The 17,035-nt window shown below is 43.9% G+C and overlaps 1 protein-coding gene across 1 annotated transcript in view; it reads right to left on the bottom strand.

The window, feature by feature from the left end:
- The window catches only part of LOC117462927 (obscurin-like), an 83,287-nt gene that overhangs the window by 36,550 nt on the left and 29,702 nt on the right, over nucleotides 1-17,035 (bottom strand). Inside the window, 4 exon segments of the mRNA XM_034105296.2 lie at nucleotides 1,578-1,652; nucleotides 2,202-2,276; nucleotides 2,967-3,233; nucleotides 14,808-15,074. Coding sequence (XP_033961187.2) covers nucleotides 1,578-1,652; nucleotides 2,202-2,276; nucleotides 2,967-3,233; nucleotides 14,808-15,074 — 684 coding nt within the window.

Genomic DNA, 17,035 nt, shown 5'->3' with positions numbered 1-17,035 from the left:
GGTGCCATCTCTCGTCTAACGGTTTCATTCACAAACATAAAACTCTACCGAAAATAAATACCCTCCACGATGTCCTATCTAATTATGAACTTGACTTTACTTTCACGGAACACATTTATGGTGGTAACAATTGAACAAAGTAACAAATTAACCAACACTACACATTTTCTACGCCACTAACATACTTACATTTAAAATGTGTGCTGCATCGGGTCAGTCAGTCATCCGACAAGGTTTTTTAAATTGGTCCGTGCGCAAAGCATGGTGGGGATTTTAAGGACGCGAAGTCTACCCATGTGCAGGCCCTTGAATTTCCCCCAAACCGAGGACGCGGCCCTCGGTGGAATTCCAAGTATGCTGGAGATTGTAACAGTTACTTCGGCGGCACTCAATGACGTAGCATCCTTGAAATATTGGCTTGGAAGCCAGTATCCTCGAGATTGAGAAACGGCCTGTGACACCACAAAGATCAACAGCTGTTGAGATCGATTACAACTTTTTTGGAGTTTATCACAATAGTAGCAAAAGGGTTTGGTCAAAAATATTTCAGTTTTGATAACCCTGTCAGCAAGCAAAGAACAATAACCTGGAAAGACAAAGAGCCAGATAAGCCGTAAAGCCATATAAACGCTATGACCCTGTACAACCAGTCTAAAGATCTTTAACAATCAACCGAGAACTGGAACAAACAAGCACTAAAAACAACAGGATAAAATTATGTAATGTGCCACAAAATGGAACAGGGAAACAAACGAGGGCTAACAAGAAACAAAAAGCCAACTTCTGTATATATTTCTCACATTATTAGGCAACATAACCAACAGTACAGACAGTTAAACAAACTGAGTTCCTACTCCTTATAGTTTATAATTCTTCTTTCTTAAGTGTGTTTATCTAGAAAGACTTAAAATACATATTATCTGGAATAACATCAAATGACGACCTGCTAACTCTAACGGATAGACAGCCATACAAACATGTGTATCAGTACCATCACTTCCCACTTGAGAATCTCCACGAATCTCCTGTTGAGTTGCCGCTGTGGAGGCTTCTGTCCAGTAGGTTGGCAGTGTCACAGCTATAAATTGAATAATGCAATCAGACCCACAAGTGCCTTATGATAGCACTAGTGACATGTAATAACAGCTGAAAACAAAGTCAGTCTCCATGCAACAAAGTCAACGAGGCACCACAGATATCCATAGATGCTGAGATTGATCTTTTTTGTGTTACAAGCTTAAAAAATGACATTTACCAAGTTTATAAAAAGCCACATTTAGCAGGCTGAATAAATAGCACAGGTTAGCTTGGAAATATAAACATGTGTAATATATTAAACCTTAAAGCAATTCCATGAAGCAAAACAAAACACAATGTAAGTCAATTCATGACCCAACAACTTTCTATCAGATAACACCAGTCAGCAGCCAACACAAGATGTGACCGTTTTAAGAACTGAATAAATAGTCATTTGTTTTTCTCAATTTTGGCATAACAAAGCAATTCATTGGACTGATGATTGACAAATGGACATGGGTTAAATAACCAAGCAAAGCCAAGAATCTTCAGAGAATTACCTTCTACTGTCTCATTTATCTCTTGCTTCTTGTGCTCATCTTGAGCAACTTTGGAGGGAGCTTCAGGGGCTTTTGCTGAAATAAAAATATCATATGGACATCATGCATGAATGTAATGTCACCAACCAGTGACAATGCCTTACCTACATCATTTAATATAAAGACCTGAGCCCAGCCTCTATAACTGCCATAAACTCAAAGACCGTCAGAGGGCAAAGAATTATGCCAGACACAGGTAACTAATGCATAATCAAAAGCCAACAATAGGTATGATTCCCAAAGCATCACTGTGCTATCAGCACAATTAGCACACACAGCCTTCATTTCGTACATATACTGCAATCCAACAATGAGGGAAAAGACCCACACAAACATTGCAAACACATAACCATAACTCCAGGGGTGCATTGGACACACCAGAGGCACACAAACTGCAGCCTAAAAACGGGTAAACTAAAAAGTCAAAATATTGGAGGAATACATGTATCATAACCTATATAGGCCTAAGGGTATTGGCCAGATTTAAGGGCAAGCTGCACTTGGCGACACAAAGACCACTATCAAAATCGACAGAGCACATAAAGCCAGAAGACAAGACAACAAATTGCCGTCCTCCATCCATACCTTCGATTGTTTCTTTGGACTCCTGACTCTTAGATTCTGGTTTAGAAGCTGAAGGAGGAGCTGCAAGCTTCAGAGCTGAGAGGAAACAATCTGATCTTAGAATGCTGTAACATGCCTGATCGTTTTAAGTATTTTGCCATTATGATTAAAATAAAATAAAACATCAACTGAAATTCAAAAAATGTTTTGGAACAAGCATGATAAATAAACACAGTTGATAGCTACAACACTGCATGAACAAACCGATCTGTTGGCGGAAATAAACAAGAACAGTTCACAGACCAGCAGACATGCATTATGAATCCTTAACACTCCCATCATTGATAACAAAAACAGACTGACGTGTTCTGATGGTAGTCAGTTTTGGCTGCTTCGTTCATTGTTTGTTTTGTAATCTCAAACACATTTTGAAGAGAAGATGAAAACTCAAAGTATCACAGCGAGGAGCACAAAAAGGGATCAAGGCACAGTCATCCATCTATTCATCCACCACATGCAACGGAAAAGACAACATCTGATGTACGACATCCACAAATATGCTGACATTTTGTGAGCCAGCAAACAGAAACAGAAAAGAACAACAAAGTATAAAAAGCAACAGAAATGTTATCTTAAAATTAATCTTCAAGTGCTTCTATCAAGACAAAACAAAAGTGTAACACAAATCTTTTCTCTAATCCAAATCAATGTTTAAAGTAGTTAATACATTTGAAAAGTACATCTAATTGTAGTGAATATCACCCAAGAAATCCCTGATCCTCCTACCATTGATCTTGAGACTGGCTGTGGTCTTCAGGTCTCCACACACACAGCTGTAGTCTCCACTGTCCTCTGGCAGCACTTTGGTGATGAGGAGCTCGTTCACAGAGGCCTCCTGCTTCATCTGGTACTTTTCTCCAGACTTCAGGACCTTTGTTCCCTTCTTCCACTCAACAGGGACTCCAGGTTTGGAGAGCTCACAACGCAGAGTAACACTAGCCCCCTCCTCAGCCTCCTGGCTCTCCAGCTTCTGTTTGAAGGTCACTGGTTGGGCTGAGCATCAATTAGTTGGTTAGCAGTCAGTGGCATAACATCAAATATAACAATACAAAACAAACACAGAACAAAGAACACAACGACGGACAAGTTGCAACGCACAATGACATTCAGACTCAAAAACGTACGTAACCCCAGTTCTCAGAGTAACATGAAGTGAGATGTCTCACTATGGGATGCGCCTCATCGCGGAGCAAACAGAAGCATTAATCTCATTACGCCAATCCTGATTGGCTGGTGATCTTGACGTCAGGGGAAATCACCCCCTATAAGTAGCTTGCGCCACAACCCATGCGCCCCCCCCTGAGACAATCTGTCCCTGCGTGGTGGGAGCTGCCATGGCTGCCCGCACAACAGCTGATATATCTCCGCCAGCCCGTACGTTGCGGGCTAGGGCGGAAATATCAGAGTAAGTGTGTGGCGTTGCTCCTTCAGTCTGGCCAGAGTTGGGGGTAACAGAGCCAGGGTGGAAACGCGTACAGAGGACCCGGAGGTCAATCGTGTACGTGTGCGTCCCCGCCTAACAGTGCGTTTAAATCGTGCATTAAAGAGAACAGCTGTCATTGAGCATTTTGTCTTTATGCGAACAGATTTAACGCGGCTCCGCCGTAACGCACCCACAGAGGACTCACGATCCTTGGATGAGGAGTCCAGTCTGCATAGAGTGGTGCACCTCTGGACAGTGGTTCTGTCCCGAGGTGCATAACTCCCGGTACCTGTGTCGCTCTCAGAGAGAGGAGACGTCTGCCGCTCCAAGGGATCAGTTTGTGTGCCAGTGTGTGTGACTGGAGACAACGCAATCTCCCCTGGCGGTTCATACACGATATCGTGTTGTCTGTCCTCACGGGGACATGAAGTCCTCTGAGAGAAGGCAGGAAGCGTTTTAGGGTGGGGAACACCGCTAAAAGCTCCGGGTAGTTTACGTGTGCCCGCTGGAGGTCTCTGCTCTAGAGACCTCTCACCGGGCGACCTTCTTAAATACCCTATCAGCCTGTCTGACATGCGTCCGTGGTGACCACCTTCCGTGAAAGGACAGCACCCGTAGGCGCGTCCCGCACTAGAAAAGTCGGGTGTAGTGCCACTACGCATTACATAGTAACCAATACTCTCCGCACGCCGTGGCGCGTGGGGTTTAGCTTTATTATGAGACCCATGTTGAGCGGGTGCTTTACGAGGACATTTGTCTGCGTAATCTGACTCTGCTCGGCGGGCATTATAGATAAAACCCTTCTTTCTAGGAGAGAGAGGGCCTCTCTCTCCAGAATATGGGTTGACTCTCTCTGGGCTTGTGAAAACAGATAAAGTAACTGTTTTGAGAAGCCCAGGCAGATGTCGTGAGTATCTCCTGCTGTATGCTCCTTACGGAGCGTCCACACTACAGCTTCAAAAAAAGCTTGGAGCTGGGCGTGTCTGGAGCTTGGGGATTTTATTCAAGCAACACGACCAACAACCAATCACATGAATCTCCCGCCCCCGACATACAAAGCAAAAAACCCCGGGGATTTTATGGGAGCAATATAAACTCCCCAAACAGGTGAAAACCTACCAGTTTCACCCACTGTCTCTGCCACCTCCCTCTATGCCTGGTTCCTCCGGTTTGTATCCCGGTAGGTGAAGAGGATCTGGTCATACAAAACCGGGTGATTTGCTACGGCGATAGTTAGTTTCTCCTCCAACTTTTTTTGAAATATAGAAATGAACGGCGGGATATCTCTCCCAGCTTAGACGCGGTTTGATTGGCTACGGCTTGAGCTGTCAGATTTTCCGAAACGGGATTTGATTGGCTGGCGCTGGCTACTCCAGCGTCTCCGGCGGAGACGGACCGCTCTGCTACCCACAATTCAGTTCGGCGAAAAAGCGAGGCAACGTGACCCCATTCAAAGTGAATGGGCAGATTGGAGTTGTCGACGCTTCCGACGCTGTCGACGCTGTAGTGTGGACGGGCCATTAGAGCCAGCTGAGATGTCACGCTTACGGCTCCAGCCGGCACTGCGCATGCGCGTGACGGTGGTGCCCTTAAAGCCCCAGCCGGCATTGCGCGTGCGCGTGGCGGTGGTGCCTTCACAGACCCGTCAATAATCCGCCTTTTGAGAGATGCCGTAGCTGCTCTCAAAAGAGGAAGAATTGGCGGCCGTTTATTGGTTTTATTGATTTTCTTTTCATTTTTTTGAGCTGCGCCCTTGGCCTGAAGCGGCAAATTTTTATGACAGAGGAATCACTCAGCATGATTGCCCCTTACGCTGACGTCAAGATCACCAGCCAATCAGGATTGGCGTAATGAGATTGATGCTTCTGTTTGCTCCGCGATGAGGCGCATCCCATAAATGCATAATATTTATCTTACCTTGACTGTCAAAGAAGCAGTTGAAGTGTGGTTACCCACTGTGAAAGTGACTGTTCCCGAGTCAGCCGTGGTGACGCCCCGGAGTTTGAGGCTGTGCACGCAGCCCTCAGACTTGATCAGGTTCATCTCGTTATTCTGTAGTGGCACATCCTGGAGTTTCCACTGGGCCAGAGGTGCCTCCTCATAAGAAACCCGACATTCAAAGCGGACATCGTCACCCTGGTACACAACGCAGCTCTCCAAGAACTTCAGTATTGTAACCTCCACCTCTGTTTGAAAGATACATTTCAGAAGAATAGTTACTCATTTGTTCAGTGAAGTTCTTGACAAAGACATAGTTCAAGCTGGTCAGATTGTGATCAAATAAGGATTATTGTGAGTAGCAAGTGAAGAAAAGAAAGTAAAAGGTGTGTTATTGTTTGTGATGAGAGACTACAGACAGGCACAAATAACGGGAAGAGATGAGTGATCAAGCTCAACAGAAAAGTGCTTCTGTCAATAACTACAAGCGCTTTGAGAACAAGGAAGAATAAGGACACGTGTGGGATGAGAAATAACACTGGAATATTTAAATGCAATCAAGTCTAAAGTGAAAATAGGACATCCAGATGAAAGGTTGATGCACTTCATGCTCAAGTGTTGGAGTGATGAAGGACACATTGGAAGAAGTGACTCCAGAGGGTGCATGAAAAGGTCAGTCTTAAATAGACAGCTCCTACCCTGCACACTGAGGACAGCTGAAGTCCTCTGGTTTCCTGCATCACAAGAATATTCTCCTGAGTCAGCTCCTCGCAGTTTATAGATGACAAGCTCAACTACAGTCCCTTCCCGTTTCAGATGATACTTGCTGCTGGATGCCAGCACCCTGTCTCCAAACCTCCAGACAACACTGGCTCCCGGCTTTGTGGTTTTACACCGAAGACTAGCGCTCTCCCCTTCCTTTCTTTTAAGGTTCTGCAGCTGGGTTTCGAAAAGGACAGGCTGGGCTGCAGGGGAGGAAGTGGAGGAGGAACAACTTAGGACAACCAAGACTTGTGTTTGATATTTACATTACATTATTTTGTCTTTGGTCAATTCATTGGCAACTCAATTATCTTAACTACAAACAACAGGGTTTATGCAGCAGGCATACCCTTCACAGCTATTTGTGCAGTGCTTTGATGGGCACCAGTGTCACATGTGTAACTCCCAGCATCGTCTGGGTCTACATCATGGATTACAAGTGATGCAAGGTGACCCGTTTGTCTGATTTCATACTTGGCGCAAGGACAAAGACCAAGTTCTCCTTTCCTCCACTCCAAAGGAACACCAGGTTTGGAAAGCTCACAGTAGAGGGTCACACTGTCCTCCTCATCGGCCGTTTGGCTTTCAAGATCTTTTGTGAAAATGACTGGGGAAGCTGATGAATGAAAGGAAACAACTAGATTTGTATCTGCTGTACAAAGTCAAGAATGGGTGAGATAAAGAAGAATGACTTAAAAGTTTAAATGAAAGACTTGATGGAGAAAGAGGACAATGTTGAAGTGGTATCCATCCTACCATTTACTACAAGAGAGGCCGAGCTTAACGTGTCGTCTGAACAGCACGAGTAGCTTGCTGTATCTTCAAGTCTCAAGTCGAAGATCTGTAGCTCATAACAACATCCCGTTTGTTTCATTTGGTACTTCTCTCCACAACTCAGCACCTGAGTTTCCTTCTTCCACTCAACAGGGAGGCCGGGTTTAGAAAGCTCGCAGTGCAGAGTGACAATTTCTTCCTCCTCAGCTCTTGACTCATCAGATCTTGAATGACTGTGACTGGAAGAACTGGGGATTTAATCAGTTAGATAAGATGAAGACTACAGCACTGTGCAAGGGATGTCATGTTTAGCTTACCTGACTCTATATTTGTATTTTAGCAAAAGTAAAAACAAAGAAAGAATACAAGACCTGATATGCCCATTTTCATATATTACACACATTCAACAACACAGGTGCACAGCCATTGATCCCTATTCCCTTTATAAGCAAGGGTCCAGCTAAGCATTTATCATGCGTGTCATAGCATATAGATCTGAATTATTCCTTTTGCACGTCGACAACAATCCAGAGACAACATGAAATGTGGCATTCACGAGTCTATACGACATCAGAAACAAGCCAGACTGATTTCCCATCAAACAAAAATCGACAAGGAAAACACATCAAAACTTACACAATGTGCGGTTGCCACAAAACATCTACCTTGTTCTTTGGTATCCAGCTTTGAAAGCTCTGGATTTGTGATGACTTCAGAAACAGCAGGCTTTTCAATCTCTGCAGGTGTGATTTATTTAGTTACACATAATATATCTACTGAAGTAAACACAGAGCAGCAAAATGAAACAATGATAGTGTAATTGACTAAATTGTCAAAAGTGATGTTGCCAAACTGATGAATGACACAAAAAACAACAATAATGAAATAAATTGGGAGGATTCTGAATAAATGCAATTCCCAATACGCAATCTCTATCTAATCAGCCATCCAAAAGAAATGTGCCATACTTTTGACAAAACCCTCAAGAAACAGGACGTTATGTCTCAACAGCCTTTATGTGCTTATTCTATCACAGCATGTGCTTGAGCAAAACCCAGTGCTCAAGAGAGTTGTATACACTCAATAGAACCAGTGTTCTTTACTATCACTATCACACATACCTTCAACCGTCTTTTTGGATTCCTTCTTCTCAGGTTCAACTTTGGAGATCACTTCTGGAGCTGGTGACTGCTTTACTGTATCTGAAGTTATTTATAGACATATAAAGTATGCTTGAATTCAACTTACTGGACTTTTTTACACCATCGCATTCGCAACACCAAAAGCAATGTGCTGCTATACATGTAATGTATGCATCCATTTGTCACGATCGGTCTATGTTTTAGTTTGTCTGTCTCTGTCGTCATGCCACACTGTCAACAAACGAGCTGGAGGGGTGACAGCGCTCCACTTGTTGAGACTCTTTATCCTTCTGTGGTTTCTGGTCATTGAGAGCAGTATGTAGTTCATTGGTCAGTCCCCTCAGTGTGTGATGCAGCGAAGTGATTTCAGTGACCGCGTCTGCCAGTTTCTGTCTAAGCTCCAGCTGAGTGGCACCGGCTCTGGACTTTGTGGTTTCCAGCTCCTCGTGAAAGCTCCGCTTCTCAAACTGAAGTTGACTAAGCTCTCCATTCAGGTCCTCACACTGGATGTTCCTCTGCCGCAGAGCCTGCAGGTTGGCACTCAGCAACCGTTCATTTTCAGCCATCGGCTCCCTCGTCAACTCATTCTCCAGTTGTAAGAACTCGTTCATCTCCTGCATACTACTGAGCTGTGGGCAAATATCCTGGAGCTAGCCACACCATCATCTGGCTCCTCTCTTTGGGCGTTTTTTTTTTTCCTCCAGTCATTTTCAACTCCTTACTTGGTCAATCCCACTTCTGACACCAATTGTGAGGCTGACAATTGAGCGGCCCGACCAAGCAAGGAGGCAGAGGCAGAATGTCCAAATAATAATGGGCATTTATTTATCATGTGCACATAGTCACCAGCTACAAGGATCTCACCCTGTACATGTTCCCTCCTCTCTCTCTCTCTGTCTGAACACTGGCTGATTTATAGAGGATCTTCCCTGTATGTGATTTGGGAGAAACCATTCACTGGTAATGACAATAATACTACAATATGTCATCATAATCGTCAAAAGCGTATTTCACAATATCATGTTCATAGCATTACCAGTTATTCATAAACACCTCTTGATTTAACCCAAAACAAACATTAATACTTAACAGAATAACAAATACATTCCCAACTAAAACAGAAACCCCTATGCCTATCTCGCCACTTGGTTCGTCCCGGAACCTTCTTTGTCAGTTTCCCCCGAGGACTTCACCTTTCTCACACTGTTACGGACACCGGACGAGACATGGGTGAGTGATATGTGAACTTTACATAGTGGTAACTTGCACAATTAATGCAACTTAACGTCATGATTTATACACCCTCAACATATTATTTGCACCCTGATTATTCTCAACCGCTGTCATTCTTACACCAGCACAAACACTTTCGGCGCTCTCGCTAACTCCCCTATCTTTTCAGGCGGAGCCGAGGACCCGACCAGCACCTGCCAGACGACATTCCAATTAACACGGTTTAATCATTTAATGAATACTACCTCAATAATTAGTATAAATTATGTAAAATATGCAATGCCAAACTGTACTGTGCAATCACGCTAATAAAGTGCAAACTGTTCACTAAAGTGCTGAGTGACTTTATCTCTGCAAAGGGAAGTTGTTTCATAAAGTGCAAACCCACATGTGCAATATTACAAGGCCCGAAGCCGTCAGTCCACAGTGACGAAGTTCACAGTGCCGTACACATTTTTAGAGCAACAATGTTTGACAACACAAAGACTGAGTCGGATGTGGCAAGAGACAACGTAGAAGCACAAGGCCAATATATAGCTTCAAGCATTGCATACCTTCTAGTGGCTCTTTGGTCCCCTGCCTCTTTGTGTCAGCAGCTGTTCCAGCAGCCGTCTTCTCAACTGGGATAAAACGCAACAATAACCTCACAATATTGCAGTGATGAAATATATATCCTAAAGACAACAGCCAACCATGAGAACGGAAAGCAATCAATCCAACACGCAGCAGCATGCCAACACAGATGTGCCAAAGTACCATAAACATAGAATCAAAATATCCAAGACTCAACACAAAACTGGAGAAACAAAGCATTAAAACATTATTAAAATCCAACCTAAAAAACCCAATATCAGCATTTGCCACAAAACAGAATTGACAGAATAGCAACAAGGCCTAACGAGAAAACAAAAGCCACTTTCTTATATTTAATGGTAAATCCAAACTGAACTGCCTACTCCCTCCATATTTCCAGTTCTTTTCTAACAAATAACAACCATGCTTAGTATTGACAGATGTCACAGTATCCGACAGGAATGCTATGCACGCATGTTTCCTTCTTACCTTCCCTGCAACTTTTAAGCTCTTGGAATCCTTATGTACCTCCACTTTTGAGGAGCTGCTGTTGAGTCTGTCCAGTAGGTGGCAGTGTTACAGCTATGAGATTGAAACACAACGAGACACCACAGATGTGACAGGTGTTGAGAAAGATTACAACTTTTTTTGGAGTTTATCACCATATAAGCAAAAGGTTAGGTCAAAACATTTCAGTTTGATAATACCTGTCAGCAGCAAAGAACAATAACCTGAAGACAAGAGCCGAATAAGCCAGTAAAGCACATATAAATGCTAATGACCCTGTGCAACCAGTCTAAAGGTTCTTTAACAATCAACAGGGAAACTGGAGCAAACATAGCATTAAAACAATTGGACAAAATAACGTAAGTGCCACAAATGGAGAACAGCAACAATAACGAGCGCTAACAAGAAAACAAAAGCCATCCTGTCTATATATTTCCATTACAGATTTGTCAAAACCAACGCCACAGACAGTTAAACAAACTGAGCGGCCTACGTGTAGTCCCTCTAGTCTATATGTTCCAGTTCTTCTTTTTTGTCAAGTGAGTTTTTCTACGAGCCAGAAACTATATCTGGAATAAAACAAATGACGACCATGCTTACTGTATCCGGCAGACACGTGTGCCATTACCTTCGGGTTCCATTTCAAGGCTTTGAGAATCTTTCTGATTCTCCTGTTTGAGGAGCTGCTGTTGAGGAGTCTGTCCAGTAGGTGGCAGTGTTACAGCTATGAAATTGAACACAACGAGGTGTTTCTCAATCGCGAGTACGCTTGCTTGGTAGCACATGTCTTCCGAGCGTCTTGCTTCAGAAGCAAGGCAAGAATACTTCCTGGCATTTGGAAAACGAAGAGTGGAACAGGCTAGCAAGTGTGCAGGCGTCATATGAGAGGTCCCGCCTTACATTTTCCGCCACAGATGTGGGGAAATTGGTCCGTGCGCAAAGCATTGTGGGGATTTTAAGACCACGGAGTCTACACATGTGCAGCCTCGAAATTTCTCCTAACAAAGTACGCCGGCCTCGGTAGAATTCCAAGTATGCTGGACATTGGAACAGTACTTCGGCAGCACTCAATGACGTAGTATGCTTGAAATAGTGGCTCTGGAGCAGCTTTACTCGCGATTGATTAACACCCTGTGGCCGTTTCTCAATCGCGAGGATGCTGGCTTGGTAGTCGCGTACTTCCAAGTCACTTCCTTCAGAAACGAAGCAAGTATACTTCCAAGCCACGGCTTCGGAAAACAAAGAAGAATGGAACAGGCTAACAAGTGTGCCACTCTCTCTAACGGTTTCAACATAAACTCTACCGAAAATAAATACCTCACGATGTCTATCTAATTATGAACTTGCTTTACTTTCACGGAACACATTTATGGTGGTAACAAATTGAACAAAGTAACAAATTTACCAACACTACACATTTTCTACGCCACTACATACTTACATTTAAAATGTGTGCTGCATCGGTTCAGTCATTCTCCACAAGGATTTTTTAAATTGGTCCGTGCGCAAAGCATTGTGGGGATTTTAAGGACGCGAAGTCTACCCATGTGCAGCCTTGAAATTTCCCCCAAACCGAGGACGCGGCCTCGGTGGAATTCCAAGTATGCTGGAGATTGTAACAGTACTTCGGCGGCACTCAATGACGTAGCATCCTTGAAATATTGGCTTGGAAGCCAGTATCCTCGAGATTGAGAAACGGCCTGTGACACCACAAAGATCAACAGCTGTTGAGATCGATTACAACTTTTTTTGGAGTTTATCACAATAGTAGCAAAAGGTTTGGTCAAAAATATTTCAGTTTGATAACACCTGTCAGCAGCAAAGAACAATAACCTGAAGACAAGAGCCAGATAAGCCAGTAAAGCACATATAAACGCTAATGACCCTGTACAACCAGTCTAAAGATCTTTAACAATCAACCGAGAACTGGAACAAACAAAGCACTAAAACAACAGGATAAAATTATGTATGTGCCACAAAATGGAACAGGGAAACAAACGAGGGCTAACAAGAAACAAAAGCCAACTTCTGTATATATTTCTCACAATTATTAGGCAACATAACCAACAGTACAGACAGTTAAACAAACTGAGTTGCCTACTCCCTTAATAGTTTATAATTCTTCTTTCTTAAGTGTGTTTATCTAGAAGACTTAAAATACATTATATCTGGAATAACTCAAATGACGACCATGCTAACTCTAACGGATAGACGCCATACAAACATGTGTATCATTACCATCACTTCCCACTTGAGAATCTCCACGAATCTCCTGTTTGAGTTGCCGCTGTGGAGGCGTCTGTCCAGTAGTTGGCAGTGTCACAGCTATAAATTGAATAATGCATCAGACCCACAAGTGCCTTATGATAGCACTAGTGACATGTAATAACAGCTGAAAACAAAGTCAGTCTCCATGCAACAAAGTCAACGAGGCACCACAGATATCCATAGATGCTGAGATTGATCTTTTTTGTGTATACAAGCTTAAAAAATGACATTTACCAAGTTTATAAAAAAGCCACATTTAGCAGGCTGAATAAATAGCACAGGTTAGCTTGGAAATATAAACATGTGTAATATATTAAACCTTAAAGCAATTCCATGAAGCAAAACAAAACACAATGTAAGTCAATTCATGACCCAACAACTTTCTATCAGATAACACCAGTCAGCAGCCAACACAAGATGTGACCGTTTTAAGAACTGAATAAATAGTCATTTGTTTTTCTCAATTTTGGCATAACAAAGCAATTCATTGGACTGATGATTGACAAATGGACATGGGTTAAATAACCAAGCAAAGCCAAGAATCTTCAGAGAATTACCTTCTACTGTCTCATTTATCTCTTGCTTCTTGTGCTCATCTTGAGCAACTTTGGAGGGAGCTTCAGGGGCTTTTGCTGAAATAAAAATATCATATGGACATCATGCATGAATGTAATGTCACCAACCAGTGACAATGCCTTACCTACATCATTTAATATAAAGACCTGAGCCCAGCCTCTATAACTGCCATAAACTCAAAGACCGTCAGAGGGCAAAGAATTATGCCAGACACAGGTAACTAATGCATAATCAAAAAGCCAACAATAGGTATGATTCCCAAAGCATCACTGTGCTATCAGCACAATTAGCACACACAGCCTTCATTTCGTACATATACTGCAATCCAACAATGAGGGAAAAGACCCACACAAACATTGCAAACACATAACCATAACTCCAGGGGTGCATTGGACACACCAGAGGCACACAAACTGCAGCCTAAAAACGGGTAAACTAAAAAGTCAAAATATTGGAGGAATACATGTATCATAACCTATATAGGCCTAAGGGTATTGGCCAGATTTAAGGGCAAGCTGCACTTGGCGACACAAAGACCACTATCAAAATCGACAGAGCACATAAGCCAGAAGACAAGACAACAAATTGCCGTCCTCCATCCATACCTTCGATTGTTTCTTTGGACTCCTGACTCTTAGATTCTGGTTTAGAAGCTGAAGGAGGAGCTGCAAGCTTCAGAGCTGAGAGGAAACAATCTGATCTTAGAATGCTGTAACATGCCTGATCGTTTTAAGTATTTTGCCATTATGATTAAAATAAAATAAAACATCAACTGAAATTCAAAAAATGTTTTGGAACAAGCATGATAAATAAAACACAGTTGATAGCTACAACACTGCATGAACAAACCGATCTGTTGGCGGAAATAAACAAGAACAGTTCACAGACCAGCAGACATGCATTATGAATCCTTAACACTCCCATCATTGATAACAAAAACAGACTGACGTGTTCTGATGGTAGTCAGTTTTGGCTGCTTCGTTCATTGTTTGTTTTGTAATCTCAAACACATTTTGAAGAGAAGATGAAAACTCAAAGTATCACAGCGAGGAGCACAAAAAGGGATCAAGGCACAGTCATCCATCTATTCATCCACCACATGCAACGGAAAAGACAACATCTGATGTACGACATCCACAAATATGCTGACATTTTGTGAGCCAGCAAACAGAAACAGAAAAGAACAACAAAGTATAAAAAGCAACAGAAATGTTATCTTAAAATTAATCTTCAAGTGCTTCTATCAAGACAAAACAAAAGTGTAACACAAATCTTTTCTCTAATCCAAATCAATGTTTAAAGTAGTTAATACATTTGAAAAGTACATCTAATTGTAGTGAATATCACCCAAGAAATCCCTGATCCTCCTACCATTGATCTTGAGACTGGCTGTGGTCTTCAGGTCTCCACACACACAGCTGTAGTCTCCACTGTCCTCTGGCAGCACTTTGGTGATGAGGAGCTCGTTCACAGAGGCCTCCTGCTTCATCTGGTACTTTTCTCCAGACTTCAGGACCTTTGTTCCCTTCTTCCACTCAACAGGGACTCCAGGTTTGGAGAGCTCACAACGCAGAGTAACACTAGCCCCCTCCTCAGCCTCCTGGCTCTCCAGCTTCTGTTTGAAGGTCACTGGTTGGGCTGAGCATCAATTAGTTGGTTAGCAGTCAGTGGCATAACATCAAATATAACAATACAAAACAAACACAGAACAAAGAACACAACGACGGACAAGTTGCAACGCACAATGACATTCAGACTCAAAAACGTACGTAACCCCAGTTCTCAGAGTAACATGAAGTGAGATGTCTCACTATGGGATGCGCCTCATCGCGGAGCAAACAGAAGCATCAATCTCATTACGCCAATCCTGATTGGCTGGTGATCTTGACGTCAGGGGAAATCACCCCCTATAAGTAGCTTGCGCCACAACCCATGCGCCCCCCCTGCCTGAGACAATCTGTCCCTGCGTGGTGGGAGCTGCCATGGCTGCCCGCACAACAGCTGATATATCTCCGCCAGCCCGTACGTTGCGGGCTAGGGCGGAAATATCAGAGTAAGTGTGTGGCGTTGCTCCTTCAGTCTGGCCAGAGTTGGGGGTAACAGAGCCAGGAGTGGAAACGCGTACAGAGGACCCGGAGGTCAATCGTGTACGTGTGCGTCCCCGCCTAACAGTGCGTTTAAATCGTGCATTAAAGAGAACAGCTGTCATTGAGCATTTTGTCTTTATGCGAACAGATTTAACGCGGCTCCGCCGTAACGCACCCACAGAGGACTCACGATCCTTGGATGAGGAGTCCAGTCTGCATAGAGTGGTGCACCTCTGGACAGTGGTTCTGTCCCGAGGTGCATAACTCCCGGTACCTGTGTCGCTCTCAGAGAGAGGAGACGTATGCCGCTCCAAGGGATCAGTTTGTGTGCCAGTGTGTGTGACTGGAGACAACGCAATCTCCCCTGGCGGTTCATACACGATATCGTGTTGTCTGTCCTCACGGGGACATGAAGTCCTCTGAGAGAAGGCAGGAAGCGTTTTAGGATGGGGAACACCGCTAAAAGCTCCGGGTAGTTTACGTGTGCCCGCTGGAGGTCTCTGCTCTAGAGACCTCTCACCGGGCGACCTTCTTAAATACCCTATCAGCCTGTCTGACATGCGTCCGTGGTGACCACCTTCCGTGAAAGGACAGCACCCGTAGGCGCGTCCCGCACTAGAAAAGTCGGGTGTAGTGCCACTACGCATTACATAGTAACCAATACTCTCCGCACGCCGTGGCGCGTGGGGTTTAGCTTTATTATGAGACCCATGTTGAGCGGGTGCTTTACGAGGACATTTGTCTGCGTAATCTGACTCTGCTCGGCGGGCATTATAGATAAAACCCTTCTTTCTAGGAGAGAGAGGGCCTCTCTCTCCAGAATATGGGTTGACTCTCTCTGGGCTTGTGAAAACAGATAAAGTGTAACTGTTTTGAGAAGCCCAGGCAGATGTCGTGAGTATCTCCTGCTGTATGCTCCTTACGGAGCGTCCACACTACAGCTTCAAAAAAAGCTTGGAGCTGGGCGTGTCTGGAGCTTGGGGATTTTATTCAAGCAACACGACCAACAACCAATCACATGAATCTCCCGCCCCCGACATACAAAGCAAAAAACCCCGGGGATTTTATGGGAGCAATATAAACTCCCCAAACAGGTGAAAACCTACCAGTTTCACCCACTGTCTCTGCCACCTCCCTCTATGCCTGGTTCCTCCGGTTTGTATCCCGGTAGGTGAAGAGGATCTGGTCATACAAAACCGGGTGATTTGCTACGGCGATAGTTAGTTTCTCCTCCAACTTTTTTGAAATATAGAAATGAACGGCGGGATATCTCTCCCAGCTTAGACGCGGTTTGATTGGCTACGGCTTGAGCTGTCAGATTTTCCGAAACGGGATTTGATTGGCTGGCGCTGGCTACTCCAGCGTCTCCGGCGGAGACGGACCGCTCTGCTACCCACAATTCAGTTCGGCGAAAAAGCGAGGCAACGTGACCCCATTCAAAGTGAATGGGCAGATTGGAGTTGTCGACGCTTCCGACGCTGTCGACGCTGTAGTGTGGACGGGCCATTAGAG

This window comes from Pseudochaenichthys georgianus, chromosome 17 (genome assembly GCF_902827115.2).
Source record: "Pseudochaenichthys georgianus chromosome 17, fPseGeo1.2, whole genome shotgun sequence".
NCBI lineage: Eukaryota > Metazoa > Chordata > Actinopteri > Perciformes > Channichthyidae > Pseudochaenichthys > Pseudochaenichthys georgianus.
Note: the sequence above shows the minus strand (reverse complement) of the source record. Positions and strands in the feature narration are given on the sequence as shown.